This window comes from Trichophyton verrucosum (genome assembly GCF_000151505.1).
Source record: "Trichophyton verrucosum HKI 0517 chromosome Unknown contig00859_1.f1.exp, whole genome shotgun sequence".
Classification (NCBI taxonomy): Eukaryota; Fungi; Ascomycota; class Eurotiomycetes; order Onygenales; family Arthrodermataceae; genus Trichophyton; species Trichophyton verrucosum.
The window spans coordinates 191,691-219,031 of NW_003315231.1; the positions used below are offsets into that span (position 1 = coordinate 191,691).

The 27,341-nt window shown below is 48.6% G+C and overlaps 10 protein-coding genes across 10 annotated transcripts; 7 read left to right on the plus strand and 3 right to left on the minus strand.

Annotated features, from left to right (window-relative positions):
- Positions 1-229: 229 nt before the first annotated feature.
- Positions 230-3,824, minus strand: TRV_07024 (uncharacterized protein; the record flags this gene model as incomplete). Its single annotated transcript, XM_003018965.1, has 2 exons — positions 230-3,562; positions 3,618-3,824. The coding sequence occupies 2 exons, from the start codon at positions 3,822-3,824 to the stop codon at positions 230-232; spliced, it is 3,540 nt and encodes a 1,179-aa protein (XP_003019011.1).
- A 267-nt stretch (positions 3,825-4,091) lies between these two features.
- On the plus strand, positions 4,092-4,640 carry TRV_07025 (uncharacterized protein; the record flags this gene model as incomplete). Its single annotated transcript, XM_003018966.1, has 1 exon — positions 4,092-4,640. One exon carries the CDS (start codon positions 4,092-4,094, stop codon positions 4,638-4,640), a length of 549 nt encoding a protein of 182 aa, XP_003019012.1.
- Positions 4,641-5,757: 1,117 nt separating this feature from the next.
- Positions 5,758-7,902, plus strand: TRV_07026 (uncharacterized protein; the record flags this gene model as incomplete). Its single annotated transcript, XM_003018967.1, has 7 exons — positions 5,758-6,311; positions 6,437-6,609; positions 6,667-6,813; positions 6,997-7,184; positions 7,239-7,466; positions 7,519-7,676; positions 7,845-7,902. The coding sequence occupies 7 exons, from the start codon at positions 5,758-5,760 to the stop codon at positions 7,900-7,902; spliced, it is 1,506 nt and encodes a 501-aa protein (XP_003019013.1).
- Positions 7,903-9,443: 1,541 nt separating this feature from the next.
- Positions 9,444-12,368, plus strand: TRV_07027 (uncharacterized protein; the record flags this gene model as incomplete). Its single annotated transcript, XM_003018968.1, has 5 exons — positions 9,444-10,250; positions 10,331-10,441; positions 10,606-10,721; positions 10,769-11,412; positions 11,467-12,368. 5 exons carry the CDS (start codon positions 9,444-9,446, stop codon positions 12,366-12,368), a joined length of 2,580 nt encoding a protein of 859 aa, XP_003019014.1.
- Positions 12,369-14,591: 2,223 nt separating this feature from the next.
- TRV_07028 (uncharacterized protein) lies at positions 14,592-15,205 on the plus strand (the record flags this gene model as incomplete). Its single annotated transcript, XM_003018969.1, has 2 exons — positions 14,592-14,631; positions 14,697-15,205. The coding sequence occupies 2 exons, from the start codon at positions 14,592-14,594 to the stop codon at positions 15,203-15,205; spliced, it is 549 nt and encodes a 182-aa protein (XP_003019015.1).
- Positions 15,206-16,226: 1,021 nt separating this feature from the next.
- Positions 16,227-18,353, minus strand: TRV_07029 (uncharacterized protein; the record flags this gene model as incomplete). The annotated part of the gene is made up of 3 exons (XM_003018970.1): positions 16,227-16,724; positions 16,787-18,117; positions 18,269-18,353. 3 exons carry the CDS (start codon positions 18,351-18,353, stop codon positions 16,227-16,229), a joined length of 1,914 nt encoding a protein of 637 aa, XP_003019016.1.
- An 855-nt stretch (positions 18,354-19,208) lies between these two features.
- TRV_07030 (uncharacterized protein) lies at positions 19,209-20,724 on the minus strand (the record flags this gene model as incomplete). Its single annotated transcript, XM_003018971.1, has 2 exons — positions 19,209-20,165; positions 20,233-20,724. The coding sequence occupies 2 exons, from the start codon at positions 20,722-20,724 to the stop codon at positions 19,209-19,211; spliced, it is 1,449 nt and encodes a 482-aa protein (XP_003019017.1).
- A 539-nt stretch (positions 20,725-21,263) lies between these two features.
- Positions 21,264-23,851, plus strand: TRV_07031 (uncharacterized protein; the record flags this gene model as incomplete). The annotated part of the gene is made up of 2 exons (XM_003018972.1): positions 21,264-21,507; positions 21,687-23,851. 2 exons carry the CDS (start codon positions 21,264-21,266, stop codon positions 23,849-23,851), a joined length of 2,409 nt encoding a protein of 802 aa, XP_003019018.1.
- Positions 23,852-23,950: 99 nt separating this feature from the next.
- On the plus strand, positions 23,951-25,333 carry TRV_07032 (uncharacterized protein; the record flags this gene model as incomplete). The annotated part of the gene is made up of 1 exon (XM_003018973.1): positions 23,951-25,333. The coding sequence occupies one exon, from the start codon at positions 23,951-23,953 to the stop codon at positions 25,331-25,333; it is 1,383 nt and encodes a 460-aa protein (XP_003019019.1).
- Positions 25,334-25,961: 628 nt separating this feature from the next.
- TRV_07033 (uncharacterized protein) lies at positions 25,962-27,079 on the plus strand (the record flags this gene model as incomplete). Its single annotated transcript, XM_003018974.1, has 2 exons — positions 25,962-26,438; positions 26,516-27,079. 2 exons carry the CDS (start codon positions 25,962-25,964, stop codon positions 27,077-27,079), a joined length of 1,041 nt encoding a protein of 346 aa, XP_003019020.1.
- Between the last annotated feature and the right edge of the window lie 262 nt (positions 27,080-27,341).

Here is a 27,341-nt window from a genome sequence, read left to right on the forward strand (position 1 = left end):
TACCATTTTACTGTATTCTACGAGCCAGCTATGACTATTTTACCGGGGAATCGGCGTTTAAGGGGCTTCCAACTAGTGAGATTATGGGCCAAAAGGGATTTCGGCCATTTGGAAATAATAATGTCTATACTGTTACATGCTATCAGACATTAAGCTTCATACATCCATTATCTAAATATCAAATAAGTTCGTTCTTAAGATACCAGGGAGCACATACACCCGATTACCTCTATTGAACGAAGCGGTCGATAATCCATCCATGCTTCTTATCTCTGACCTGAATAACTTTTTTAGCTGGTAATGGCCAACCAGTACTTCCAGACTCTCCAACGAGTGAAGGGACCACCCAACATTCTCGTCTTTCAGGCGATCCTCCCAAACTCTCAATCTTCCCGATTGGTTTGCCATATTCGATCAGGGGTGTACCCTGTGCAAGGGCGGACAATTGAAGACCGCTTACAGGCGTGAGCGGGAACATACGAACTTTCGGACTGTCTCCAATATGAGAAGGTGTAGACTGTTGCAAATGAGAATACACCACATATTGGGGGAGCTCGTTTAATGAAAGCTTAGCAAGAACGGACGAAGGGTGTATATAAACTGCCCTGTCCTCTAACTCAGAGGAATAGTGGTCGCGGGACGGAAATAGTGTCAGGTATGGCACATCAATGGCCCTTCTTGGTTTCCGGGGCATATCGGGGCGAACTGGGGCAGCATCCGCGCGGATAGCAATTTGATCAATAAAACCTGCAGCTGTAATCTGTTTCAATGCCCTAATTTGTTTTTCAGATGGTTCACGTAAACGGGGTTCAAATTGCGCCAACAAGTTTGGATTGTTAATCCGGACAAGGTTGGATATCTGACGGCGTAGTTGCGACGCCTCCTTCATAGCATTCGGTCGCAAAAACATTTCAGAGCAGAATTTTTCCCCGTTAGGGGCATATGCATATGCGCAAACTGCTGTGAGGAATTTCATAGCATCAGACTTTTCGTCGTGTTTGCTAAATATTCTCTGCGCTCTCTGATAGTCCTTTCGGCGCTGCTCTCTCGCGTCGTCTTCGAGCCTATCTGCGTTCGTGTAAACTTTGTCTTCCTCCTCATCATCTCCAACAGGTTTGTCTTTCGTTAAGTCAAGCTGGTTTTCTTGAACGAATACTTCCGACACTGAGAGCGCGGATACCAGGGCTATTGTATATGGCATGCAGTCATGCTGATGGCCGATATGTAACATTTTGCCAAATCTCGGGCTCAGGGGAAACAATGTAAGATGTCGACCTGCATCTGTGACCTGGCCATCCAGTGATAGAGCAGAGAGGTTTTTGAGAAGACGTTCTGCTTTGGCGAGACCAATACGGTCTGGAGGAGTAGGGAAAGGGAAGTTAATGATGTGATGAAGACCCATGTGCTTCATTTGCAACACCACCCCCTCGATAGGGGTACGGAGAATTTCTGGCTCTGTATGCTCTGCAAATGAATCTTCATAGACCGCAGATGAGTAGAGCCTGTAACAATGGCCAGGTCCTGTACGGCCAGCACGTCCAGCACGCTGGCTTGCACTCGCTTTACTGATCCATCCAATTGGGAAACTCTGGACACCAGTGGATAGGTCATACTGCTTCTCCTTTGAACGTCCACAGTCAAAGACGTATCTGATTCCGGGTATTGTCAAACTGGTCTCAGCGACGTTTGTTGCAAGCACAATAAGACGAGAACCTTCGGGCACCGGTTCAAAAATTCGAAGCTGTTCTGTTGTCGGCAATTGGGAATATAGAGGCAGTACGTGGACCGACGTCTTTGAGTCGACAGCACCCTCTTCCTCATCGAATTCATCATCTTCCTCGTCTTCATCTGTTCCCCGAATATCGATATCGCTATCAAAGTCATCGTCTCCATCAAAGGCGGTAGCAGACTCTCCTCCACGGCCAAAGTCAATATCGTCTGCCTCTACGGAGGCCTCTGACGGCCTGATCTGAACCTTGGCTTGTGAACGGCCGGAAGGCTGTGTGGATTTTAATGCAGCTTTGAGACGCTTTGAGAGGTCTTTGATTTCGCTCTGACCCGTGAGAAAGACAAGAAAACCACCGGGAGGTAGTTTACGATGACCCCTACAAACCTTTCGGAACGCCTCTTCAACATAATCTCGATGAGTTCGACGAGAGAAGTGAATAGTGACAGGAAACTGTCGCCCTTCCGCCTGGACTAGGGGTGGAGTTCCACTGCGAAAGAGATTTGGGTTTCGAAGGAAATCAGATGTCCGTAAGGTTGCAGACATGATGACTAGTTTCAACGGTTTTATGGATGGATTTTCTGCGCTCATGGTTTTTCGCAAATCCACAATACGGCTAACCATGCCTATTAGTAAATCGGTATTGACACTCCTTTCGTGGGCTTCATCAATGATGATCGTGGAATATTTCGAAAGTGAAAAGTCCTGTGCTACCTCTCTGATTAGGACACCATCTGTCATAAACTTGATTGCAGTCTTTGGGGTAACTGAAGTATCAAAGCGAATTTGATAGGATACCCTGTCCGAGAATTGAGCAAGCTCCTCGCTGACACGCTTCGCCATACTGACAGCAGCTACTCGTCTTGGCTGAGTGATACCAATCATTCCAGGATTGGGACTATCAGGGCTTCCATAACCGGCCTCAAAAAGAAACTGGGGTAGTTGAGTAGTTTTTCCACTTCCTGTTGCCCCCCATATGACTACACAAGGGTTGTTGTGGATGGCTTCCATTATCTTTTGCTCCTCCCCAACAACAGGAAGATTCAAGCGAGCGGCTTGGATATGTTCGGGCCTGTCTATCTGGATAGCAAATGACTTCCTATCCGTATCTCCATTTGTCACTCTCAGTTCTTGAGGTAGTGGTTCCTCTTCTTCTGTCCTATCTCTCGGTTTAAAACTTTTGGCATTTTGAGGAAGAAGCGTGGGAGTAGCAATGTTCTCTGGAGTAAACCCTGCTGCCTCGTTGATTTGTTGTACCGCCCACGATTTAAATGCAGATTGGCGAGGTTTAATTTTCTTTTTGGTTTCAACTTCGCTTTCAGAGGACAAATTTTCCTCACTTTCTAAGTCTGAAACAGAGTCTTCCTCGGACTCACCACTACCACGGTGTGAGTCCGCTTCTGAATCTCCTGGTTCTTTATCTGCGCTAGACTCAGGTTCTGAATCAAAGCCCTCCCACGCCGGTTCTTGGATTTCGATTGGTTTTGTTTTTTGCATCCTCTTCCGCCGCTTTATGACAGGACGCCCATCCTCGCCAATCTCTAGTGGTCGCTTAAGGCCACTTCCAACTGCAGTATTGGCAGGTATGTCTCCGTCTCCCCGAGCATTGATATGAGACCGTGACGAAGGAAGATCATCATCGGAACCAGAACTTTCAGATTCAAGTATCTCTGAGCTCGAGCCCTTTTTACTGCCAGATGGTAATTGCGGCTTCTTGGATAGCGGTTTATTTGATCGTGCTAATGAACGCGAGCTCTGAAGCTGACTCGTGTCGATTTTCGATTTAGCGAGCTTTTTGATAAGTGTCAGGTTCTCGTCCTTTCGTAGTTTGGTATCCTACCAGAATGGTTAGCAGCCACAACGAGAAATTACCAAAGAATCATAGTCATACAATATATTTATCCAATCGCTTTTGTTTTTTGCTCGATATTTTCGACTGCTGAGGTCTCAATTCCTCTTGCAACTTTTGTCTCTTCTCTTCCTTCTCCTTCTTGGACACTGGAGCTACCTCGGCGACATTGGTATTTTGTGGCAGCTTAGGCTGGTTTTGCCTATCTCGAGCTTTGTGCTTTCGCTGGCGGGGGACCAACTTGGGCATCTTCACCAACAAATATCACCACCAAATGCTGTCGAGTTCTTCCTCGTCCACCAAGATTCGAAGCTCAAAATTACAAAAATTAAACATTCTGCCATCTGAAGGCGGTGAAGATAAGAGAGATAAAGTTGGACCAGCTTATATAATACAGCCTCAAGGCAAAATAAGCAAACATGCCACTTCTGTGTATCAACAACAACTCTTGATCTTCCATCGACCGTCGTTTTAGCCGCAGCTTGAGAGTAGTTGGAGCAGTTGGGTTGGTGCAGGATGTCGCCAGAAGCCCAAACCGAGGCTGCAGATGTGCAGCCGATGATTCCCAGCCTAGAGAACACCCCTCATCCCGCTTCCACGAAACAAGCTGCGGGCGTTGTGGGTGGGCAGCCTACAAATGTCATGGTGGTCTCGTTCCAAGACCGGATACTCGTGACCATCACACAGAACGGACGATTAGCACAATGGGTACGCAATACTCTCATGAATGATAAGGCTATTTTCTTGCTTGTTCTAACGGTCGTCGCGCAGCTTCATGTGCCAATAGAAAGCCCAGATCCAGCAGCTGACTTCCAAACGCTGACCAGCAACCAGGAAGATGCCCTTCTCCCCCGCCCGGAATTTAATGCTACTCCTTTACTTGGTGGACGATCCGGTGATTGGGAGGTTGTTGGCCAGCTTTATGCTTGCCAAATCGCGACAGCAATAGCTGCAAAATCCCCTGAAGAGAAGAGGTTATTGGTTGTGGGACTTGGTCTAGAAACTCCTGACATTGATCGGGATATATATCTAGGTATCGTTGATCTTGTTCTGCAGTGCCTATGAATTGTAAGGAGTTATGACTCGTGGGTCAGAACATTGGCGCACTGCCACCACGTCAGCCCTCCATAAACCGTACGTTAAATGCATCAATGATGTAGGATACAAGACATTTGGAGAACCTGGCCCACATAATCGATATCAGGAGACTAGCCATTCACGAGGGGCTAATGGGGACTTAGCACCAAATGGGCCATGCGGCCGTGGTACCCAATTATCACTGTTTTAATTGGAACAATTTGTTATTTCGACTACTATATTGATGTTTCAGTAAGTAACTATTATTTGGTCATGAGAATTGTAAGTGTGTCAAAAATTCCACCTGTAACGAAACATAATTAAGATACGCAATTACTTCATTCTATATATCTAATTGTCAGCCATGTTTAGCAACCAGCTCAAACTCTTTTAAGTCCGAATAAATTCCGAAATAGTTAGTTACGTCACGTGCAAACCCCTGTTCATCAAGTTCGCATACATACAAATGCGCTCCTTTTACCTTCAGTTCTTCAGGGCAGGAACCCTGTTCTTCTGCACCTTACGAGTCCAACCATTATTGCAAGCACTGGATACTTGTGCTTGCAGTTGATGGGTGGATACTGCTTATGCCGAACCCTGTAGTTAGTTAAGCAACGACCTGCAGGTCATGGCGTGTCAATTGGAAATACGGGGATCTTCTGAAAAGGCCGATAGCTCCCTCCCAACGATTTCAGACGTGGCTTATTTTTATGACTTCTGTTCCCGGGGCTGTTCGTCGTGGACTATCGGTTCATGCACTGCGCCGAGGCTAACATAAGATAGCACCCTGCTGCATGTTATCATTCCCCGGTCTTTAGTGTCAAGCTTGACTTCCTGCAAACCCAAATAACACGCGATTAGTCTGTGGGGCTAGCCAACCAGTTCGATAACTAGTTGGCATCGTTACCGAGCTCAGAGAGATCAGGTGTCTACCTCGGCAGAGACATGGCCTTCAACAAACCCACATTGCTAGGGACGGAAAAGGGCGGAGATTTCGCTTCTCCGCTTCTATATATACCCATATTCAAGCATGGCCATGTTCATCCGTCCCCGGCAAATGAGATATCGAAGTTGAATCTATGACAACTTTGATTCAGGGGCGGGTATGGCAGGAGAGAACTTGGTTCCTGTTGTTGTCGGGGTAGGGGACATAAAAAATGAATCAAGGAGGCTCGAAGATGCAGTTGAGCCAGCATATCTGATGATCAATGCCATTTACAAGGCAATTTCTGACACTGGACTTTCCCCCGATAGCTGTATGAAGCTTCAATCATGTATTGACAGCGTGGATGTTGTTGCTACTTGGACGTGGCCTTATTCGGATCTCCCTACTCTTCTATCAGATAAGCTGAACATACAACCCCGTCACAAGTTATATAGTCATCATGCAGGAAATGCACCTGCTAAATTGTTTGATGACGCTGCTCGACGATTGTCCCAGGGCAAGAGTCAGATAGCTGTAGTGACTGGAGGAGAAGCTCTGGCATCGTGTATGTTCTATTTGTATATTTTACGAGAATTTTTTGTCGAGATACTAAGACAACTGGGTGGTAGTGAATGCCTTCGCACGGGCTGGGAAGCCTCCCCCATCAAATTGGACAGAACCGGCTCAAAACGTGTCCGAAGTGTTCCAGCCAAAGGGATCAGGGAAAGAAGAAAGTAAGTTCTAATATCTATTTACTGCTGGGGTACGGTGCCCTTACTAATACTAATGCAGACGTTGGCACGATACACTCTGTCGGTTTACCTTTACATGTCTATCCGCTATATGAAAACGGACTCAGAGCATACCGCAAACAGTCATTACGAGAAAACATGAAAGAATCAGCGAAATTATACGCCGAATTTTCAAAAGTTGCAGAGAAAAATCCCCTATCGTGGAATTTTGGAAAATTGGCAGAGACTGAGCAATCGCTCAGCACCATCACAAGGAAGAACAGGATGATTTGCTACCCATGTATGTTACAAATTGCATGTATTATATGAAACGATGTGAACTAATAATTTATTATAGATCCACTGCTGATGAATGCCTTTAACACGGTAAACTTGGCAGCAGCTTGCATTTTGACCACAACGCAGACAGCTCGGCAGCTTGGAATTTCGGAAGACAAGTGGGTCTACCCCTTGGGGGGCGCCGGTACTCAAGATAGCAACAACTGTAAGTGGCTGAATTGTGTTTATTTCATTGAGCATTCAGTACCATACTGACCTTAGCTTCTGTATAGTTTGGGAACGGCCGAACTTCTACAGTAGTCCGTCGATATCGAGGTCATTGGACGCAGCTTTGTCCTCCTCCGGACTGAGTAAAGAAGAAGTCCACCTGTTTGACTTCTATTCGTAGGTGATAATACCTATAAGCCACATCACTCAGATGCTAATAACATGAGTGTACGCTCGAACAGATGCTTCCCAATTGTTCCAAAGCTTGCAGCTTTTCACTTGGGCTTTCCTAGCGATGGCTCGAAACCATTAACTCTTCTTGGTGGACTCACTTCCTTTGGAGGAGCAGGGAACAATTATTCTATGCATGTAAGCGATATTCTAGCTCAAAGTATAATAACGGCGGCTTACATAGGCGTATAGGCGATCACTGAGATGGTGCGGCAACTCAGAAAGTATACAGGAACTCCTAGACATGGTCTGATACTCGCAAATGGCGGTGTATTGAGTTATCAACATGCTATTTGCCTCTCGTCCTGCTCTAGGAGAGATGGGTTATCATATCCAGTTAAAAATCCTCTTCCTGAGCATGTGACAGACGTCGTGATTCCGGGTATTGATGTTCAAGCAGAAGGCGAGGCTGTCATCGAGGTAGAATCTTCCAGTGTAAAAGGATTCTGGTCATGCACTAACTCAGTTCTAGACATATACTGTTGAGTTTAATCGAGATGGAAACCCTATGTTCGCATACATTGTTGGGCTTTTGAAAACCACCGGCCGGAGGTTTGTTGCGAACCATGCTGATGATGCTACCTTGGAAGAACTATCGGATCCTGGAAAAGAGCCTATTGGAAGATCTGGGTACGTGACTACTGATACTACTGAGTACGGAAAAAATTTATTTTCCTTAAAATTACTTACGAAGCTCTGATTGTGCATTTCGCTATTGAAGTGCTTTGATGACATGGCAATATTAGTATTTACACTCTTTGTATATTAGTCGGCTACTTCTCAGTATAGATTTACTAGCAATTATTCAGTTGTTGATTACAGTGAAATAACAATTGATGACATTCTTTATCAGTAATATGTGAAGAATTGAATGACTACTTGACACTCATGCCTTGTTTACTTAATGAGAAGCCATGCAAGCCCTTTTAGTGCTAAATGAATAACTCTCGCCTCGACACTCCAGAAACATTGGTTCAGAGGTAATTCTGGCTGCTATTCCCAGATAGGGTAAAGAAAACGTCCTTGAGGATGTTTTGTAAACCAACCGATGATATTACTACCTGATTGCATGACTTAAAGTTGACAAATTATTCACCACATAATGAAACGAACCACGGCTCTAGGAACTGCTGCTTTTACGCAACGTTGTAACAACCTCCTGGAACCTCCCCTCACCAGCATCACGGTCATAAAGCCGTGGATCAACCGAGTCCCCGCTAAGGTTACATTTGAAACAGCGACCATTCACGTAGTCTAAATTGCCCTTCTGTTCATCAAAGAAGCGACGAGCTTCTTCAGCACTAAGTCGGCCAATATCATACATGCTTGGCCATGCCTTCGCGTAAAGAGCTAACATCAACTCGACCTTATCTAGGCCTGTAATATCGACTGCTTTAAAGGCTTGGGTTAAATGTTAGCTCTGCTAATATTATCAGATAGTAAGGATGAGCATGGCGTACTGGACATCCTGGCACCCAATAGATAGCTGCAGCTCTAATTTTTGGTAGGAAGGTAGAAAATTGTCAAAGAACTTTCAAGTAGGGTCGATGTAAGAAAAAAAAAAAATAATGAAATGCACTTATGGTCGTTCTCTTGGGCGTCCTTATACGACTTCGATCTCTGTAAATTGGTGTAGGACAGTTGAGTCTCGAATTAATTGTTGATAAATATGCAACTGTAGAGGAATAGGATGCCCTTATATATAAGGATCCCTATTCTTTGGTCACAGAAATTTATAGCGCTCCAAAACTGTCGGGAGTTTTGTGAAAAGGAGAGAGGCACTTAACAATATGTTGAAGTTCAAACAATCATCTATTCGTAACAATAGGGCAAACAATGGTTGCCTTTTTCCATGGGGCTTGGATTGACTTCAACTGTTTGCAGTGGTACAAATATTGCGGATTCAATTTTTTCTTTTGCTGTGGTTGTTCATTCTCAAGTAATGTTACTTTGAGGCTCCAGGTAGTTATTTTCTAGTGGCTCTTGTTGCCCGTTGAACTTAAATGTAGAGTACTCCTATTTTAGTTAGCCACAAACATTTATTGCAGGAAACTAACATTATATTAATAATTATTCCTTATTTATCAAAGCCATCTAACTGGAATTTCTGTATAAACGAAGTTCTCATTCACTAGTAGTGATGTTTGGCATGACGTTTGATATGTTTGAGGCTCAGCACGGTGGTAGTCGTTTTTAAGTTAAGTTTATGACATAAGCAATGCCAAGTAGCTAGTGCTTAATTATCCGGTCACGTGGTGCTACTCCTGCACGTCAGCGGAAATTAATGTAGGAAGAGCGCGACTTCGGGAGCAAGTCCTTGGGTTATGGATTAAGCGCGGTGTAGATTTTCTATTACCGCGGAGCCCAGTGTTATACACAGGCTATTGGCTGTAAGCCATGGCTTATAGACAGAATGGCCAGTATCCGCCGTCCCAATCACCACGGCAGCCCTATCCTCCAGCAACGCCTCCGCAACAATCCTACCATCAGTCTCCCCAGGTCTACCCGCAGGTTGTAATTCCAGCATATCCTCCTCACTTAGCACAAAGCCCTCTGCTACAGCCCCCGATACGACCGCATGATTTCACCACCTCGGCTGTCTCTCAGCAAGTCCCTCCTCATTATCCTGCTCCGCCGCATGCGAACTTCCAGTATGGAGGGGTTTCCGCTACTCCAGGCTCGCCGTATGCGATGCCAAACCGACATCCTGACTCTTACGCCTCTCCACACTCACTGTACCCGGTGACCCTACCACCCCATTCTCAGACACAAGTTCCTCCGCGCCCTTCTCAGCCGGTACCTCAGCGACCAGTTTCACAGCCAGTTTCCCAACCAGTTTCTCCTCAGGTACAGAGTCTACCACACACCCAAGGATACTCACAATTTCCTACACAACCAAGTCCGACGGTACAGAACAGCCACAATATACCGAAAACGGCTAAGGCACCAACTCCCCGACCTCAAGCTCGGCCGTCACCACAGATGACGGGAACAAAATTGTCACAGCAGCAGAAACAGGGGGGACATGATAATTCAAAGCCACATGTGGACTATCAGGTTTTGCTTCTGGCCCTCGCCGATGAATACCTTGATGCAGCACATAGCCAGGCTACTTTAATTGCAGTTTCCCAAGATGAGCACGAGACAGAACAGTATTACAAATTGATTGCCACCGGGCTGCGATGTATGGAGGCACTGCTGAAGGTTTGTTTCGCACTGTACTGTTGACTGCAGTTATTGGGATTGCCTAGGGTGGAAGTAACTGTACATGCTGACATATATAGAACTGGAGACTTGCTCCCCAAACAGAAGCACTTGTGACCTTGCGCTTCGCTAAAATACTTTATGAAGAGACGAATAACGACACTGTAGCTGAGACTATATTAAGCAAAGGGGTACGCTTCACTATAATCCTATCCATACTTAGGCCCCATGCGCTCTGGTTCTCTCTGCTTGTGAGATGCTAATACTGTATAGATTGACCTATGTGAACGGGTGTGTAGTTCGTGTTTATGGTGATACAATAGCCATGGGTTTAGCTTACAGGGGTATTGTATAGAATAGGATGTTTGATCTCAAATACGGTATGCAGCAACTACTATGCCGAATAGTATCCAAATCCAACCCGCGAGCTGCAATGAAGACAGTTGATGGAGTGATTCGCGACATAGAAACGTAAGTGTACTTTTGAGGCGTCTTAAAAATTCCTCTAACTTGAGTAGGTATCGGCATACTGGCTGGGAATATGCGTTTCGGTTACTGAGGGCTTCAATATCACTCTCGCCGCCGCCACATCAGGATCTGGTAGGTGCATTGCATAACCTGCAAAAAATATCATCGTTAGCGGCATCATGCGGTGATAAAGCGGTGTCGACTATAGCCGCCGTTCTTGAGGCTTTGATCCACCTTCAGCAGTCCACAAACGCAGACTCCATCGAGCATGCACAGCGAGCAATTGCTACGGCTCGAAGTCGTCAGCTTGATCCTGAAATTCGTGGTATACCCCAACTTAACTCCGTCATTCAAATGATAGATATATGCTGCAGTGTCCTTGAATACGATACAAACCAGTCTAGCCAGAAACTCAAAGAAATGCAGCGATCCATGGACCAAGATATTCATAACCCAAAGTGGAAAGATGATGGGTCGTTCGCTCTGCCTTTGAGCGCCGGAACTATGAAATCAGCGTCACCTCGAGAGCCTCGACATGACGGTCACATATTTGAATTAACAATGAGCTGGCTTCCCGAACATGATCTGTATGCACTGTGCTATTTTCTAAGCTCTGTCACCTTGAGTGCAAAGAATTCGCAAGATGGCCATAAGGCAGAGAAATATCTTGAGGAGGGCTTGGGAATGATGAAAGGTAAGTGTTTTACTCTTAGCCCTATTAATCAAATCTCACTGACATGTCTTCTAGCTGGTCTCTCATCACCCCAGGGGATCTCTGAGTCTCTTGTAGCTTCCTCTTCTCGAATTCACTGGAGGAGAAGTTTATACTGCAACATGCTCCTCCAACAGGTTTTTCTCTTTTGTTCTCGGACCGAATGGCGAATGGCAAATAAGACACTTAAAGAGGTCAGGAGTACGCTGGCCGAGCTCGGTGACTCAGTAGGCGATGATATTAGGTGTCTGGCCGAATATGCGCGCGGCATAATCCACCAAGCGGTCGGCGACATCGAAGCTGCGATGGCTACCTTCCACCAGCCCATGTTTTCTCTGTCCCAGGCCACCAGCAAGATCCCACGAAGCAATCCTCACCGTGATACCATAATCCTAGCCAATTTGAATCTTGTACTTCTTTTGAGAGACCCTTCAAAAGCAGATCACTCTCTTGCTTCGGAAACACTGAGCATTCTCGGCCCACATTGTCAGAATAGCCCTAACAAATACATCCGGGCAGCTCATTCTCTTATAAGTGCCACTGTGCACACTGAATCTACAATTCAGACAAAACGTGATCTTCACCAGGCGCTACAAGCGGCCACGGCAATCCAAAATTGCCAAATAACCTGCATCGCCCTGACGTTTATGAGTTGGAAATATTTCCGTGGCGTGATTGGTGAACAATCTGAGAAGAGTGCCATGGCAGCTAGAGCCATGGCAAGAAAGGCAGATGATAAGTTATGGATGAGTGTTACGGATGATTTACTAGCTGAAACATTGGACAGACAAGGAAAATCAGCCGATGCCCAGACACTGAGGGCCAAGGCAGATAAAAAGTTGGAAGCATTGCCGCCGGCGTTAAAAATGAACAAGCCTGATGGGACTGGAAACGGAAATCTAAGCACCAACGGTGGTGCCTCAAAGAAATATGTCTAGATATAATGCATGTGATATATTACAGCGAATATGGCGTTAGAAACATATCGACCTTATGGGGAGAACGGCGTATTTAAGGAGCAAAGGTAATAATGCACTTCAGAGCGCAATCTCACACCGCATAGGTCGGTTTATTACGTTCTCTATGATGGGATGACCGGCACACGCAATGGCGATTGTTATCCGTATGATACGGAGGATGACTGGTTGAAGATAATCAACTTGCTTTCCTTCTAACAGAGCATATATACAGTTTGCTGAGTTTACCTTGGTCAAGGACATCAATTCAAATGCAAATAAACAAGGCTGACAATAACCACCCATTAACCCAACTCCTTTGAGGGTATACAGAGGTCTTCTGCATTGTCCCTTGCTCGCCAATGTAGCTAAGCTCCAAACTCCAGAAAACAGAAAGCAGAGTAATAAATATGCATATACTCGGAAGAGGATGGCTTGAAGCCAGAATGGAAACAAAACAGCGATGCATGCAAAGGGGGAATCATTGTACAACAAGGAAAAAAGACAAAAAGGAAAAGGTGGACGGATCAGCCCAGTCCGCCCCATGCGCCTCTTATCCTTCGTGCTAGTTGTATGTCCTTTTGCATGATGGTGACTCGTTTAGCGTGGATGGCGCAGAGGTTTGTATCTTCGAATAGGTGGATTAGAAAGGCTTCCGCGGCTTCTTGCAGCGCTTGTATTGCTTGTGACTGCCACCGTAGTTCCTGACCAACTTCCGACGGTAGCAGATCCATGGCAATCTCACGGACTAGACGAGCGAAGGGTAGTTTAAGAAGAAGAAGATCCCATGATTTCTGGTATCGTCGGATTTCCTTTAGCGCAACGGTTCCAGGGTGATAACGATGTTTCCGCTTGGCAGGTAGGGGGTCACCAGCTGAACAATTCTCAAAGTTAGATAGGAAGATTATTATCGTCAAGTACGTATTGGAGAAAACAACATACGCTGTATATCTGATGTTCGCGATTCTCTGGCTTTCGACTTCGTTACTCCCCCTCTACTTCCGCGCGACGAAGAGCCGCCCCTCGAGCTACTATCCCCACCACCTGTTCTCCTTGCCACAGAGGATGACCCGGGCACTGTCTTAGCACCCTTTTCCGCTCTTGGTGGCATGTCTTATCCCCTCAAATATGATGCGCGCGCAGTGTGGTAGCTTCTAAGGATTGCGGGGTATAGACTCGAAAACGATCGTAGCTGCTGCAAATCTCCCTGGAAGCGATTGGAGGAGTATTCCGGAAGGTATTCAGTTCAATTGAATATATCTCGCCAAAAAGTGCAAGGATGTTGGCTTCAATGACTTGGTATTTGACTTGAGCGCCGAAGAACGGTAGGTATAAAACGGCGCAAAAACGGAATTTGTTCGAAAACAGGAGTCGCAGAGACAAGGATGCCGCATCCAGGCCTGGATAAAGAATCAAACAGAGTCACAACGCAGCAGCTTCGAGAGACAAGTCTGCCGGCTGGTCGAGCAGCTAACGGGCGAAGAGAAAAGAAGTCTTGGAAAGTGCCGAAAGGACGAAAGAAGGACCTCCGGGACGTTTTTTTCTGTCTCCCCAGCCATCTCAAAGTGGAAAACGCGACGTCGAGGCCGGGGAGCTCTCTGATTGGTTGAAGCTCGCGCCCAGCCACTTTACGCGTCGGTCACGCGACAGGGGAACTAGTCCGTATTTGGATTAGCGTACTCAGACGGAGAATAGTTATTCCTTTAACTTTACACGTGACTATTACGTCAGTTATTACATAATATAATGACAGATAAGCTTTCTGAAGTTTCCTAACTTATCAAAACGAACGTCGAGAAACAAAAAGAAACAACAAGCTGGCTTCAATTTCAGGCCAACGAGGGACTCGCAGTCACTTTGCTCTCGATTACCCTGGTTTCATGGAAGTCGGCTACGCATGATATGCTAGGCACACGTCTCCAGTGACCTGGATTTGTTCTTCGGAGAAGACGCTCACTACATCCACCCGTGCCCGCGCTGAACCTCATCTACAGCAAGCATGGCGGCGATCTGGGGCAACGCCGGTCAGGGCGGACAGTTACCGCTGGAACAGTGGTTCTATGAGATGCCACCGTGTACAAGGTGGTGGACAGCTGCAACAGTGCTGACATCGGTTCTGGTGCAATGTCACGTTCTTACTCCTTACCAGCTATTCTACAGCTTCCGGTCGGTATTTATCAAGTCACAGGTGAGTCCGGTTATTGAATGCAGCCCGCTTGGCTATCGGATATAAATACTGACTCTGGTGTGTAAAAAACTAGTACTGGCGACTCATTACAACATTCCTCTATTTTGGACCGTTAAATCTAGACCTGTTGTTCCACGTCTTCTTCCTCCAGCGGTATTCGCGACTACTGGAAGAATCTGCCGGCCGTTCTCCCGCCTTTTTCTCCTGGTTGCTGCTTTACGCAACGTCCATACTCCTCCTTGCCTCGCCATTTCTATCTCTACCATTTCTAGGCTCTTCCCTCTCTGCTAGCCTGGTGTACATCTGGGGCCGGAAGAACCCAGATACAAGGCTAAGCTTCCTCGGACTACTCGTATTCACGGCACCATACCTACCCTTTGTACTCATGGCATTCAGCCTGATTGTACATGGAACAATTCCTAAGGACGAAATATGTGGTGCTGTGGTGGGACATATCTGGTATTATTTCACGGATGTGTACCCTCAAATGTATGGAGGGGTGCGGCCGCTGGATCCTCCTGCCTGGTGGAGAAGATTATTCGAGTCAACCAATACTCAGGATCAACGAGCCACGAACGCAGCCCACATAAATAATGACATGGCTGCCATTGCCGCTCGGGACGTGAGATAAGCCATACAATGGTTCTTTGCGCCGTACGGCTTCCGGATTGTAGTCCCTTCTACGTTTATGAAAAGGATGGCAACTATGGGCAAGCGGAACTACCCTCTCAATGGACGATGCCCGTTTGCAGCAAAATTGGTGATTAAGGAATAGACGGTGGCATTCTTTTATTCTTTTATTTGTTGACCTTTATAAAGCATTCGGCACTACTCTGGGATACCCACTTATTGTACACAATGGCGTTTGGTTGGTCGGAGTTTGCATATTTTATTGTATTTCCTAGCCTAGAACTTGAATTTGAGCTGCATTGCTCCCTTTAATCACTACACTGCTTGCTAAATATGTTGAAGCGGATGCATTGAATATGTTGTTACTACTACTATACATAACCGGAGTAATAACTGGAAGCAGTTCCATGAAATATATATAATGCCAATCAAAGATAGCTCGATTAGCGGGATTAATGCATCTAAGGTATAAAGAAACAGAACAACAAACTGGGAGCTAGAGAAAGAAGGTCACAAAGGGGAATTGATTGTTGCATAGTGCTTAGACGCTGGAACGCATTGGACATTAAGTATGTAAAGAAGAAGAATGTGGTGCCGGGAAAGAGTGAAAGAATCCCTTGACAAGGGGGTATAAAACGAAAAATATAAAAGAACACCCCTGTAAACATCTACAGTGAAAGGAGAAAAAGCAAATGGCTATTGTGATCAATCGGCTTTGACAGCACTGTATTGGTGTATTAGCGAATTAGACGTTGTGATAGTAATGGAGAGGAGCAAGCATACCTGTATATCCGCCGTACGAATATGTACGCTGCCAGGAACCCTACGGTGCCCGTTAACAGGCCGTATACGGCACAGCCTAGAAAACTGTAGCTAAAGAATAGGAGGCTCGAGATGAAGCCGTGGATATGCAGTTTTGTGAAGAAGTACCATATGCAGTACATGAAGATCCAGACTGCGCTGCTTCCGCCAACCATGAAGCTGTGCCACCACCAGCGATGGTTCTAGGGGTGGAAAGTTAGTTAAGCACGAAGGAACTCTGCTGATAAGGGGGTAGAAAACCATACCTCTGCGCATAATAGGGTGTAGGTAGTTATAATGGCCATCTCGGCGATGGAAAGAAGAGTCAGAAGCCCGACTATGCTTAGGTAGCCGAAGACATAGTAATATCCACCCTTGTCCTGTAGCATGTTGCGGAACAGGAAGACCAGTTCCACAAACAAGACGGCGAAAGGAGCAAAACCAGCAAGAATGATTCCTCTCAGCGATCCCGAGTACCATGGTTGTGGAGGTATCGGTCGTGGAATAGAACTAGTGCGCGTTGGATGGCTCCATGGCTTCGACCTTTCGTAGCCATACCAGCTGCCTGCGTAAACGAGGGGGACTTGGATGAGAAGCCAAAGGGCAAGGAGACCGACCAATGTCCCAAATGGAAGAGCCGTACTTGATGCCTGAGCCCACACGAACAGGTTCAGAACGAAGATTAGGGAGAAGACTAGTCCGGGGAACAATAGAGCAGTCTATTACCTGGTTAGAGGCCACTTCTTCGTAAGAAAAAAAAGAGGTTAAGGGAGAGACATACTATGAATGCGTTCTTCCGCCAGTTCATACCCGCTAAAGTCCTGTAGAGCCGAGCAGAGAAGTATCCTGAGAATATACCTGCAAAGATGAACAGGCCAACGCCCACGCTGATGAAGCCGCCTCTAAAACTGGGGTTCAGCACTCCCAGGCAACTTAGAGATAACAGCCCCGTAGCCATGAAGAGAAGCTGTATGCCCGATCCAACAAACGGTGCAAGAAGACCGCTATATGCTGGCGTTCGAAGGACGTCGCCGTGAAGTCTCTTCCACGACGAAGCATCATCAAAGTCCTCTTCAGACGAGAGGTCGTCGTCCGAAACGACACCGGCACCACCATCGAGTAGACCGTTAGACGACTTCTCGTCCACAACCGGAGCCGAGCCGCTGGTTTTTCGAGATCGACGCTTGCTGGCCTTGCCATCCTCGAGCAAGCCGTCTGTTCGACTTTTGGAGTCTCCATAGCCAGTACGACGGTATATGACCAGCACTGTGACACTTAAAACACCACATATCACCAGGGAATTTAACAATGACAGCCAATGCGTGGTGGTACCGTCCTGCTGGCTGTATAGGTATAGATCCCATCTGTTCGCCCATTCTACCTTGTCCTCTCGCTTGAAGAAGACAGAGTACGTGTAAGGGATGGACAGGGTGGCACCGTCGTCCACCTCGTCGTCATTCTCCGGCAGGTAAGATGAGCCCGGGTACTGCTGTGCAAGACGGGTGTTGTTGGGCTGCAGATATAGCTCGAAGCCATGATGCACGGTATGCACATCTCTGGGACACCCGTCCCGCTTCCTGCCGTCGCGGCTGACGCTCTTGGGGTATATCTCGAAGCCGACGATGACTTTCTGGCCGTCACCACCACGCGGCGCATCTCGCCACCGAATCACGAAGGAGAAATGGTTGTGGATATAATGCGTCGGCCGCCGGCTGGTCGATGAAACAGCCTGGTACCCTAGCTTGAAGCCGGTGGTGTAGTACTTTTGAGTTTTGTCGACGGTGATGAAGCTGGTCGCGCCGGGCAAATTATCCACGATCCACTCGGCCACGAAGCCGTCTGATATCAAGCTCTTCGCCCAGTTTACGTCTCTGCGTCCAATCTGGCGGGTACAGAGCGGTTTGCAGGCGACGTTCTGTCCCATCTCGAGCTCGAAGTCGGACAGGCTGATGCGGTCTCCGCGCAGCACCTCGCCCAGGTTGAGGGGGATGTTCTGGCTGCTGCCGGCCCTTGCGGTGGCCGGACAGGCGAAGGGCAGGTCCGAGTAGGCATATTGAAGCTGCGAGTTGTCCGAGAAGATCTTGTTGACGAGGACGGGGATGCGCTGGCCGTCTTGATATGTTTGTATCGAGTATCCTGGCGCGCGAGTCAGCACAGCCCGCGCCCACCACGCTGAACAGCGCCTGCATAAAGCATAGCAAAGTAGACGGCTATACCGTGTACTTTTTTTTAAGGCCGTATAGAGCGTTAGAAGGATACTTACCGGGCACGTAAAAGGCCGTGGCTTGCGGCAGTAGAAGCAGAAGCAGAAACGAGAGTAGATACGCGAGCTGCGCCGTCGAGTCCATCTCGGCCTAAGGTTAGCTCACGACGAGCCTACATCCACGCAGCCGATACGGAGAAGAGGAAGAGGAGAGGTTAGATGGCAGTGAGGCCCGCCCCGCCTCTTGTCTGTACGTATTGATCGTGATTTAAACGAGGGACGAGGGTGAGACAGAGACGGGGACTTTTGATGGTAGCGATCGAAGGATGTAGAACCGCCGCAAGGCTCGGAAGACAAGAAAGACAAGCAAGACAAGAAAGACAAGCAAGACAAGAAGACCTTTGGCTGGTCAAGTGCGACGGTATGACTTAATACAAGTAAATAAACGAACGAACAGTCATGCCGGGCTCTTCTTATTAACTATTGCCTTCGTTTCTTTTCCTGATGATGAGCCCTGGATGAAACATGGACGTTGCTGGCGAATTAACTAGAATAACTATTTACACGGCGAAGAAGAAAAGAAAAACACAGCGAGTTCAAGAGCAAGAAGACGGGACGAGATGGAACTGCTTGGTTTATATGTGATTTGAGAGGTAGAAAAGGGCCATTGCAAGCCGGTGGCCGCGGCATGGATCTAGATATTTAAGAAGAACGGGGCCTGGGGGGGGGACCCCGGGGCGATGGAGGATACGATCGAGACTCTTACATCGGCCCAGCTAAGACCGGGATGGCTGCAGATACGGCAGAGAAGTTAAGGGAGCGGAAAGGGAGACAGAGACGATGCAGGAATGTCATATTTATTAAAGCAGGAAAAAAAAGTACATCAGGGTTATCGTAAGAAGGACGTGGTGGTTAAATATCGACCGACACGCATGCAGTGATGGGAGGATGCAGGGAAAACGTCAAGAAAAAGGGGGGAGAGAGGACAGGAGAATTTCGATCACGGGGAGTTGAGCAGATACTCGATGGCTCCCTGAACGCTGCCGCCGGACCGTCTCAGGGCCTCGATGTTCCTGTCAAACTCGAAGAAGCCCATGTCGTTGAGCTGCCGAAGCTGCTCGGCGTACCGCTCCTCTGGGGGACGGTTGTCAGGCGGCTGAGGAGGCTGCCCGCCGAAGAGAGAATGTAGTAGGGGATTGCTGGCGTTGGGGTTGGGGTTGGGGTTGGAGTTTGCATCTGCTCCAGGACCGCCGCCCATGGCTTGCATGAGCTGAGAGAAGAGAGCCGGGTTCTGCATGAAGGGGTTGGGAATCGGCTGGCCGGGCTGACCGTCTGCGTTTGGCAGTTGGCCGAGCAGTGCTGGGTTGAACAGAGAGGCGAAGGGGTTTGGCTGGTGCTGCTGCTGCTGGCGCTGTTGCTGGTTGTTGCTGTTGTTGTTGCTACTGCCGCTGTTGTTGGTGGTGTTGGATCCTGCTGTACCTGCGTCTCCTGAGGCTGCACCAGCGGGAGGCTGTTGCATGCCGGCCAGGAACGAGAAGGGGTTTCCACCAGCACCAGGCATGGCGAGGAAAGGGTTAAAGGGAGGCATCTGAGGTTGAGTCTGGTTGTTGTTGTTGTGGTTGCTGCTGGTGGTGGTGTTATCTTGACTGCCTGCATCCCGCTGTGTGGTGTTGGTGACTCCGGGGGCAGGGAAAGCAGACTGTCCACCGCCGCCGCCCTGGCCCATGGCTCTCTGCATCTGGGTCATGTACCGCAGCATATTGGGGTCTGTGAGCATGCGCCGGAACTCTGGCGACTGTAGTATCTGGCGGGCGTTGGGCACATCCCGTAGCATGGGGTTCTGTTGTATCATCATGTCGATGATCTGGGGGTTCTGGAGGGCTTCGTTCATGGTCGACTGGAACTGAGGGTTCTCCATCATGCTCAGGATCTGGTCGGTATCGGGCAGAGGTCCCATCTATACGAATGTGTTAGCTATCACAAGCTTCTATCTTCCATCGTCTATGTGATAGGGGGTTACTCACCCCTCCGTCAGGGCCAAACATGCCCGCGCCAGGCAGCTGAGAGAAGCCCGCGTATCTGGCCCCCGTCAGGCCAGCCAGCATCGAGTTCCCCGTCCCAGCTGCGAGGTTGGTCGGCACTCCAGCGGCCCCAGACGGCGTGCTCTGGGCGCCTCTGCCCGCCGCACTGCTGGCTGTGGTGTTGCTGCTGCTGCCGGCGGCGGTGGTGTTGGCGCTGCCACTGCCGCTGCTGCTGCTGCCGGCGGGCGCAGAGCTCTTGACCAGGTGGATGGTATGGCCCTCCTTGACCTTGTGCGAGGCGAGGGTATCGGAGTCCTTGAGAACGCGCCCCGAGTAGATCAGCCGCTGGCGCTCTGGCGGGACGTTTGCGTACTCCTCGCCGGCGAGGATCTGCTTGATCTCAGCGACGGTCGACGACGGCTTCAGCGTCAGGCTGAACTTGGGCTCTGCGGACGACTTGACGTGGAACGTGAACGGCGCGTCTTCCTCTGCCATTTTCTGTATCTTTCTCTTCTCTTCTCTTCTTTTCCTTTCAGTATCTTCTTCGCTGTCTTCTGTAGCTCTCGCGGTGTCTCGCGGGGTGTCTCTGCTGGCTTCGCTGGCTTCGCTCTCTGCAGCTTCAGCTCCCGTCTCAGGCGTCTTATAGCTTTTTCTCTTCTTCCTTGTCTCGCCAGTCCTTGTCTTTATCCTCTTCCTTTATCCTGGCGTCTTTCTCTGTCTGGTCTGTCTTGTCTGTCTGTCTCGCTGTCTAGGTCGTCGCTCTTTATCCTCGACGGTCCGACTCCGCCACCGAAGAAAAAACAGCCAACCTAGGAAGAAACTTCCACAACCGCAGAAAAAAAACTCCAACCTCCAGCGACAACCAGCAGACAACGCCAGCTACATCTACAAGCTCCAGCTACATCACGATAGCTACGGCCACAGCTAATCACGGTTGTTATACCACCGGCTGCAGCTCGGCTACGGCTACGGCTATAGCTTCGACCGGCTGACGCAAGCGATGGAAGCGCGCTGACCGCGGTCCATCCAGCACCATGGCGACCACCTCGTCCATGTTCATGTACTCGCTCACCATCCAGCCGCCCACAGCCATCACGCAGGCCATCCTCGGGCAGTTCTCAGGCACCAAGGAGCAGCAGATCGTCACCGCGGCCGGCTCGAAGCTGACCCTGCATCGCACCGACCCGTCGCAGGGTAAAGTGCAGACGCTCTTCTCGCAGGACGTCTTTGGCATCATCCGCTCCCTCGCCGCGTTCAGGCTCGCCGGCAGCAGCAAAGGTATGCTCTCCCCCTGCTGTGATGTCCCTCTCTCCTGCTCCCTAAGGCCAGTTAGTGATGTTTTATCTTAAAAGAAGCTCCCCCGGGGTCTCAATGGCGGCCTTTTTTGTGTTGATTCCGTGGATCTCAATTGTGTGTGTGCTGTATATATGAGAGCGTTGTGTGCTGAGTGTTGATAGACTACATCATAATCGGCTCGGACTCTGGGAGAATCACCATTGTCGAGTACGTGCCGGCCCAGAACCGCTTCAATCGCATCCATCTCGAGACCTTTGGCAAGTCCGGCGTCAGACGCGTCGTCCCGGGCCAGTATCTCGCCGTTGACCCCAAGGGCAGGGCCTGTCTGATCGCCTCCGTCGAGAAGAACAAGCTCGTCTACGTGCTCAACCGCAATGCGCAGGCCGAGCTCACCATATCCTCGCCCCTCGAGGCCCACAGGCCGCAGACGGTCGTCTTTGCTCTCACCGCGCTTGACGTGGGCTACGAGAACCCCATCTTTGCCGCTCTCGAGGTCGAGTACACCGAGGTCGATCAGGACCCCACCGGCCAGGCGTACGAGGAGACCGAGAAGATGCTTGTCTACTACGAACTCGATCTCGGACTCAACCATGTGGTCAGACGGTGGGCTGATCCGGTCGACCGCACCGCCTCCATGCTCTTCCAGGTGCCCGGCGGTGCTGATGGTCCCAGTGGTGTCCTCGTTTGCGCAGAGGACAACATTGTCTACCGTCACTCGAACCAGGACGCCTTCAGGGTTCCTATCCCCCGCAGACGTGGGCCTACCGAAAATCCAGAGAGGAAACGATGCATCACCGCCGGAGTCATGCACAAGATGCGCGGTGCTTTTTTCTTCCTTCTGCAGTCCGAAGACGGCGACCTTTTTAAAGTTACCATGGAGATGGTAGAAGACGAGAACGAAAAGGCCACCGGAGAAGTAAAGAGACTCAAACTCAAGTACTTTGACACCGTCCCCTTAGCTTCAAGTCTATGTATTCTCAAGAGCGGTTTCTTGTTTGTAGCCAGTGAAACCGGCAACCAGCATTTCTACCAGTTTGAAAAGCTAGGAGATGATGACGACGAGATTGAATTCATCAGCGATGACTACTCAGCCGTTATCTCAGAACCCTTGCCCCCAGTCTACTTCCGGCCCCGACCAGCCGAAAACTTGAACTTGGTAGAGAGCATTGCCTCTCTAAACCCGCTCATGGCTGCTTCTATTGCAAACATCACAGAGGAAGATGCTCCTCAAATATACACTCTATGCGGCACTAGTGCCAGAAGTAGCTTTAGAACACTGAAACACGGCCTCGAAGTATCGGAGATCGTCGAGTCCGAGCTTCCCAGTGTTCCGTCAGCCGTTTGGACTACCAAGCTGTCCCGGAATGACCAATTCGACGCCTACATTGTGCTATCCTTTTCAAATGGCACCCTCGTCTTGAGCATTGGTGAGACCGTGGAAGAAGTCACTGATACCGGCTTCCTCTCGTCTGCTCCCACTCTCGCTGTGCAGCAATTAGGTGAAGACTCTCTCATCCAAGTCCATCCAAAGGGTATCCGACACATCCATGCAGACCAGAGAGTAAATGAGTGGCCGGCTCCTCAGCATAGATCTATTGTTGCCGCTACCACAAACGAGAGACAAGTAGCCATTGCCCTGAGCTCTGGTGAAATCGTCTACTTTGAAATGGACACCGATGGCTCACTGGCCGAATATGACGAAAAGAGACAGATGTCCGGCACAGTGACCTGTCTGAGCTTGGGAGAGGTTCCCGAGGGACGAGGAAGAAGCTCGTTCCTCGCTGTTGGATGTGACGACTCGACCGTCCGAATCCTCAGTCTTGATCCAGATTCCACACTGGAGAATAAATCCGTCCAGGCCTTGACGTCCGCGCCATCTGCCCTATCCATCATGTCGATGATAGATTCTACCTCTGGTGGGTCGACGTTATACCTCCATATCGGACTCTACTCTGGTATCTACCTGCGTACTGTCCTAGATGAAGTGACCGGAGAATTGTCAGATACTCGGACCCGCTTCCTTGGCGTCAAGCCGGTCAAGCTGTTCAGTGTCTCAGTCAAGGAGCAGAGAGCCGTCCTCGCGCTCAGCTCCCGGTCCTGGCTAGGATACTCTGATGTCCAGACAAAGAGTTTTACCCTCACGCCCTTGAACTACGTCGGATTAGAATGGAGCTGGAACTTCTCCTCTGAGCAGTGCGTGGAGGGCATGGTCGGTATCCAGGGCCAGAACTTAAGGTACGTTTCAATAATTCCATCCACTGTTTTATGTTTATGTCTTCTTTTTTTGCATGATGAGCTCCAACTCCTATCGCCTACACCGGCATGAGGATGAAACTTTTTATTTATTTATCCAATTGTTCCTACTGAGCAAAACCTCCTTCGCATCATCTATTCTTCTTCCACTTGATTATTTGAATAGTGACTAATGCGTTTTGACAGAATATTCTCCATCGAGAAACTGGACAACAACCTCCTTCAAGAGCCAATTCCTCTTGCTTATACCCCTCGAAATTTTGTCCGACATCCCGAATACCCCCTTTTCTACGTCATTGGATCCGATAACAACATTCTCTCACCCGCTACTAAGGCCAAACTACTCAGTGAATCAACCACAGTCAACGGTGATAGTGCTGAGTTACCTCCAGAGGACTTTGGTTATCCCAGGGGCACAAATCACTGGGCCTCATCCATTCAAGTTGTGGACCCTATCCACACCAAGTCTGTCTTGTCTAACCTCGAGCTCGAGGACAATGAAGCTGCTGTAAGTATTGCAGCGGTATCATTCACCAGCCAAGAAGACGAAACGTTCCTTGTAGTAGGAACAGGCAAAGACATGGTCGTCAGTCCCCGCACCTTCACATGTGGTTTCATTCATATATATCGATTCCAAGAAGAAGGTAAAGAGCTAGAGTTCATCCACAAGACAAAGGTTGAACAACCGCCACTAGCCCTGCTCGGATTTCAAGGCCGTCTTCTTGCCGGTATTGGTCCTGATCTAAGGATCTACGACCTTGGAATGAGACAGCTTCTTCGAAAATGTCAGGCCCAGATAACGCCGCGCGTGATTGTCGGACTTCAGACCCAAGGAAGCCGAATCATCGTCAGCGATGTCCAGGAGAGCGTCACATATGTTGTTTACAAGTACCAAGAAAACGCCCTTATCCCCTTTGCTGACGACATCATACCCCGCTGGACCACATGTACCACAATGGTGGACTACGAGACCGTCGCGGGCGGCGACAAGTTCGGCAACATATGGCTCCTTCGATGTCCTACAAAGGCATCTGAAGAAGCTGACGAAGACGGTTCCGGCGCACATCTCATTCATGAACGACAGTATCTCCAGGGCGCACCGAACAGGCTCAGCCTGGTCATCCACTTCTACTCCCAAGATATACCTACAAGCATCCAAAAGACCCAATTGGTTGCTGGTGGACGAGACATTCTTGTCTGGACCGGCCTCCAAGGTACAGTCGGGATGTTTGTTCCATTCATCACCCGTGATGACGTCGATTTCTTCCAAACCCTCGAGATGCAACTTGCTTCACAGAACCCTCCATTGGCTGGACGAGATCATCTTATCTACAGAGGCTACTATGCGCCATGTAAGGGCGTCATTGACGGAGATCTCTGTGAGACTTTCTTGCTTCTGCCTAATGACAAGAAGCAAGCTATAGCAGGTGAGCTCGATCGATCAGTTCGGGAAATCGAGCGTAAGATTTCGGTACGTACTATCCCCCCTTCGGCAAACATTATTGACTATTTATCTAACATCATACAGGACATGAGGACAAAAGTAGCCTACTAACCTCACTATCGCTACCACGTTAATGAAAATACCATCCATGTTGGCGTCGGACTTGGGTACATGGGTACATGGTGCAAAGGGATGTACATCGTCTTCACCTTCAGCAGCTTAAATCACAGCTTCAACGGAATATAAATACATTTAATACTCGAGGATGATCAAAAACATCCATCCAATCCCGTCACAACTACTCTCCATATTAACGCGTCTCTTGCCTCGCTCGGTCAGCGCGTCATTTCAATCGTCTGATCTTGAGCTGGATGCATCCGTCTTTCGTCCCAGTGATGTAGATGAATTGTATGAGACTAGAGGAAACCTTTTAGCCGGTGATCTTTGAGTACGGTCCTTTCCGATCCTTTCCACGGAATTGGGTATCGTAATTTATCCGTCGGTACATCCTGCATCTCGTAGTTATAGTTGTGGTCTTCATCTATCATCAATCCACGCTCAGTTTAGTTGCTTCGGCTATTACTCGGGAATATATAAAACTAGCATCAAGCGGGGATGGGAGTCCGGTTAATAGTTAACATAGCGACTACCAACTACATAATATCAATCCATCTATGCATCCATCACATCCAGAAGCACCATCAATCACTCTAAGTCAAAAGTACTAGTTAACTTAGATATGTCGCAAAAACTCAACGTTGCCATCGCGCAGTGCCGCACCCGCGATACTCTTACCGAGACACTCAACGCCCTCGAACAAGTCACCATTAAAGCAGCAAACCGTTTAGCCAATATTCTTCTCTTCCCAGAGGGATATCTAGGCGGATATCCTCGAGGCTGCAACTTCGGGGCAGCAATTGGATCTCGCAACGACGCGGGACGAGACCAGTATCTAGAATATTTCAAAGCTGCAGTTGACTTTGGAGATACCCCCATCCCCAGCGAAGATGACTGGGTTAAACGAAAGCTCCCTGTTGCTAAAGGGAAGAATTATAGAGGCGATGGTACTCGAGAGTTCCTTGAGCAAGTGGCTAGGGAGAATGGCGTGTTGCTTGTTGTAGGTGCTATTGAGAGGTGCGCTGGCAGCTTATACTGTGCGGTTGTCTACGTTGATCCGAAGAAGGGCATGATAGGCAAGAGAAGGAAGGTCATGCCAGTAAGTAGCTATACTATTCCCCCTCCCATGATTAAATGTCTATGGATGAATTGCAGTTGTCCTAATTAATACTGCAGACTGGGACGGAACGGCTGGTGTGGGCTCAAGGTCCGGCATCAACTTTGAAAGCTGTCACTACGGAAATCAATGGAGTGAAGCTCACGCTTGCCGCAGCTATATGCTGGGAGAATTACATGCCTTTGCTTCGACAGGCTATATATCAGCAGAATGTCAACCTCTACCTGGCCCCTACAGCTGATGGAAGAGATACCTGGCTTCCACTGATGCAAACTATTGCCCTGGAGGGCCGTACGGTCGTCCTCAGTGCCAATCAATGTCTAAAACGCAGCCATTTGCCTTCCTGGGTCACGAATGATATCAAACAGGAAGGCAAGGATAGTTCTGATGATGCTTTCGTCACTGGAGGAGGCAGCTGTATCATCAGCCCTGCTGGAAAAGTACTGGCAGGTCCTATATGGAATGTTACGGACGAGGATGAGGAGAGCCTGCAGGTAGTTGAAGTTGATTTTGAGGATTGCGTGAGAGGACGACTGGAGCTGGATGTTGCTGGCAGTTATTCGCGCAACGATTCGTTCAAGTTGACAGTGGAAGGGCTGGATTTGAACCCTCCTCCACAGTAAATACGTAGGGGTAGTTCGCACTAGCCATAGACTTTGGACTCGAATGAACTGAGCATCCACTTAGTGTAATGATTAATTTCATTCTATATGCAAATGCTATTCTTTTTTAGTCTCTATCCTTTTGAAACCTTGTAACTAACCAAATGTAAACGCCAAAGTGGTATTTCGCCCAAAAGCAAGAGAGAAGTATTCGCCAACAGAATAAAAAAAATACCAAATAAGCCTACCTGAGGAGATTGCTGTCACCGCGAAGTATAAAGCA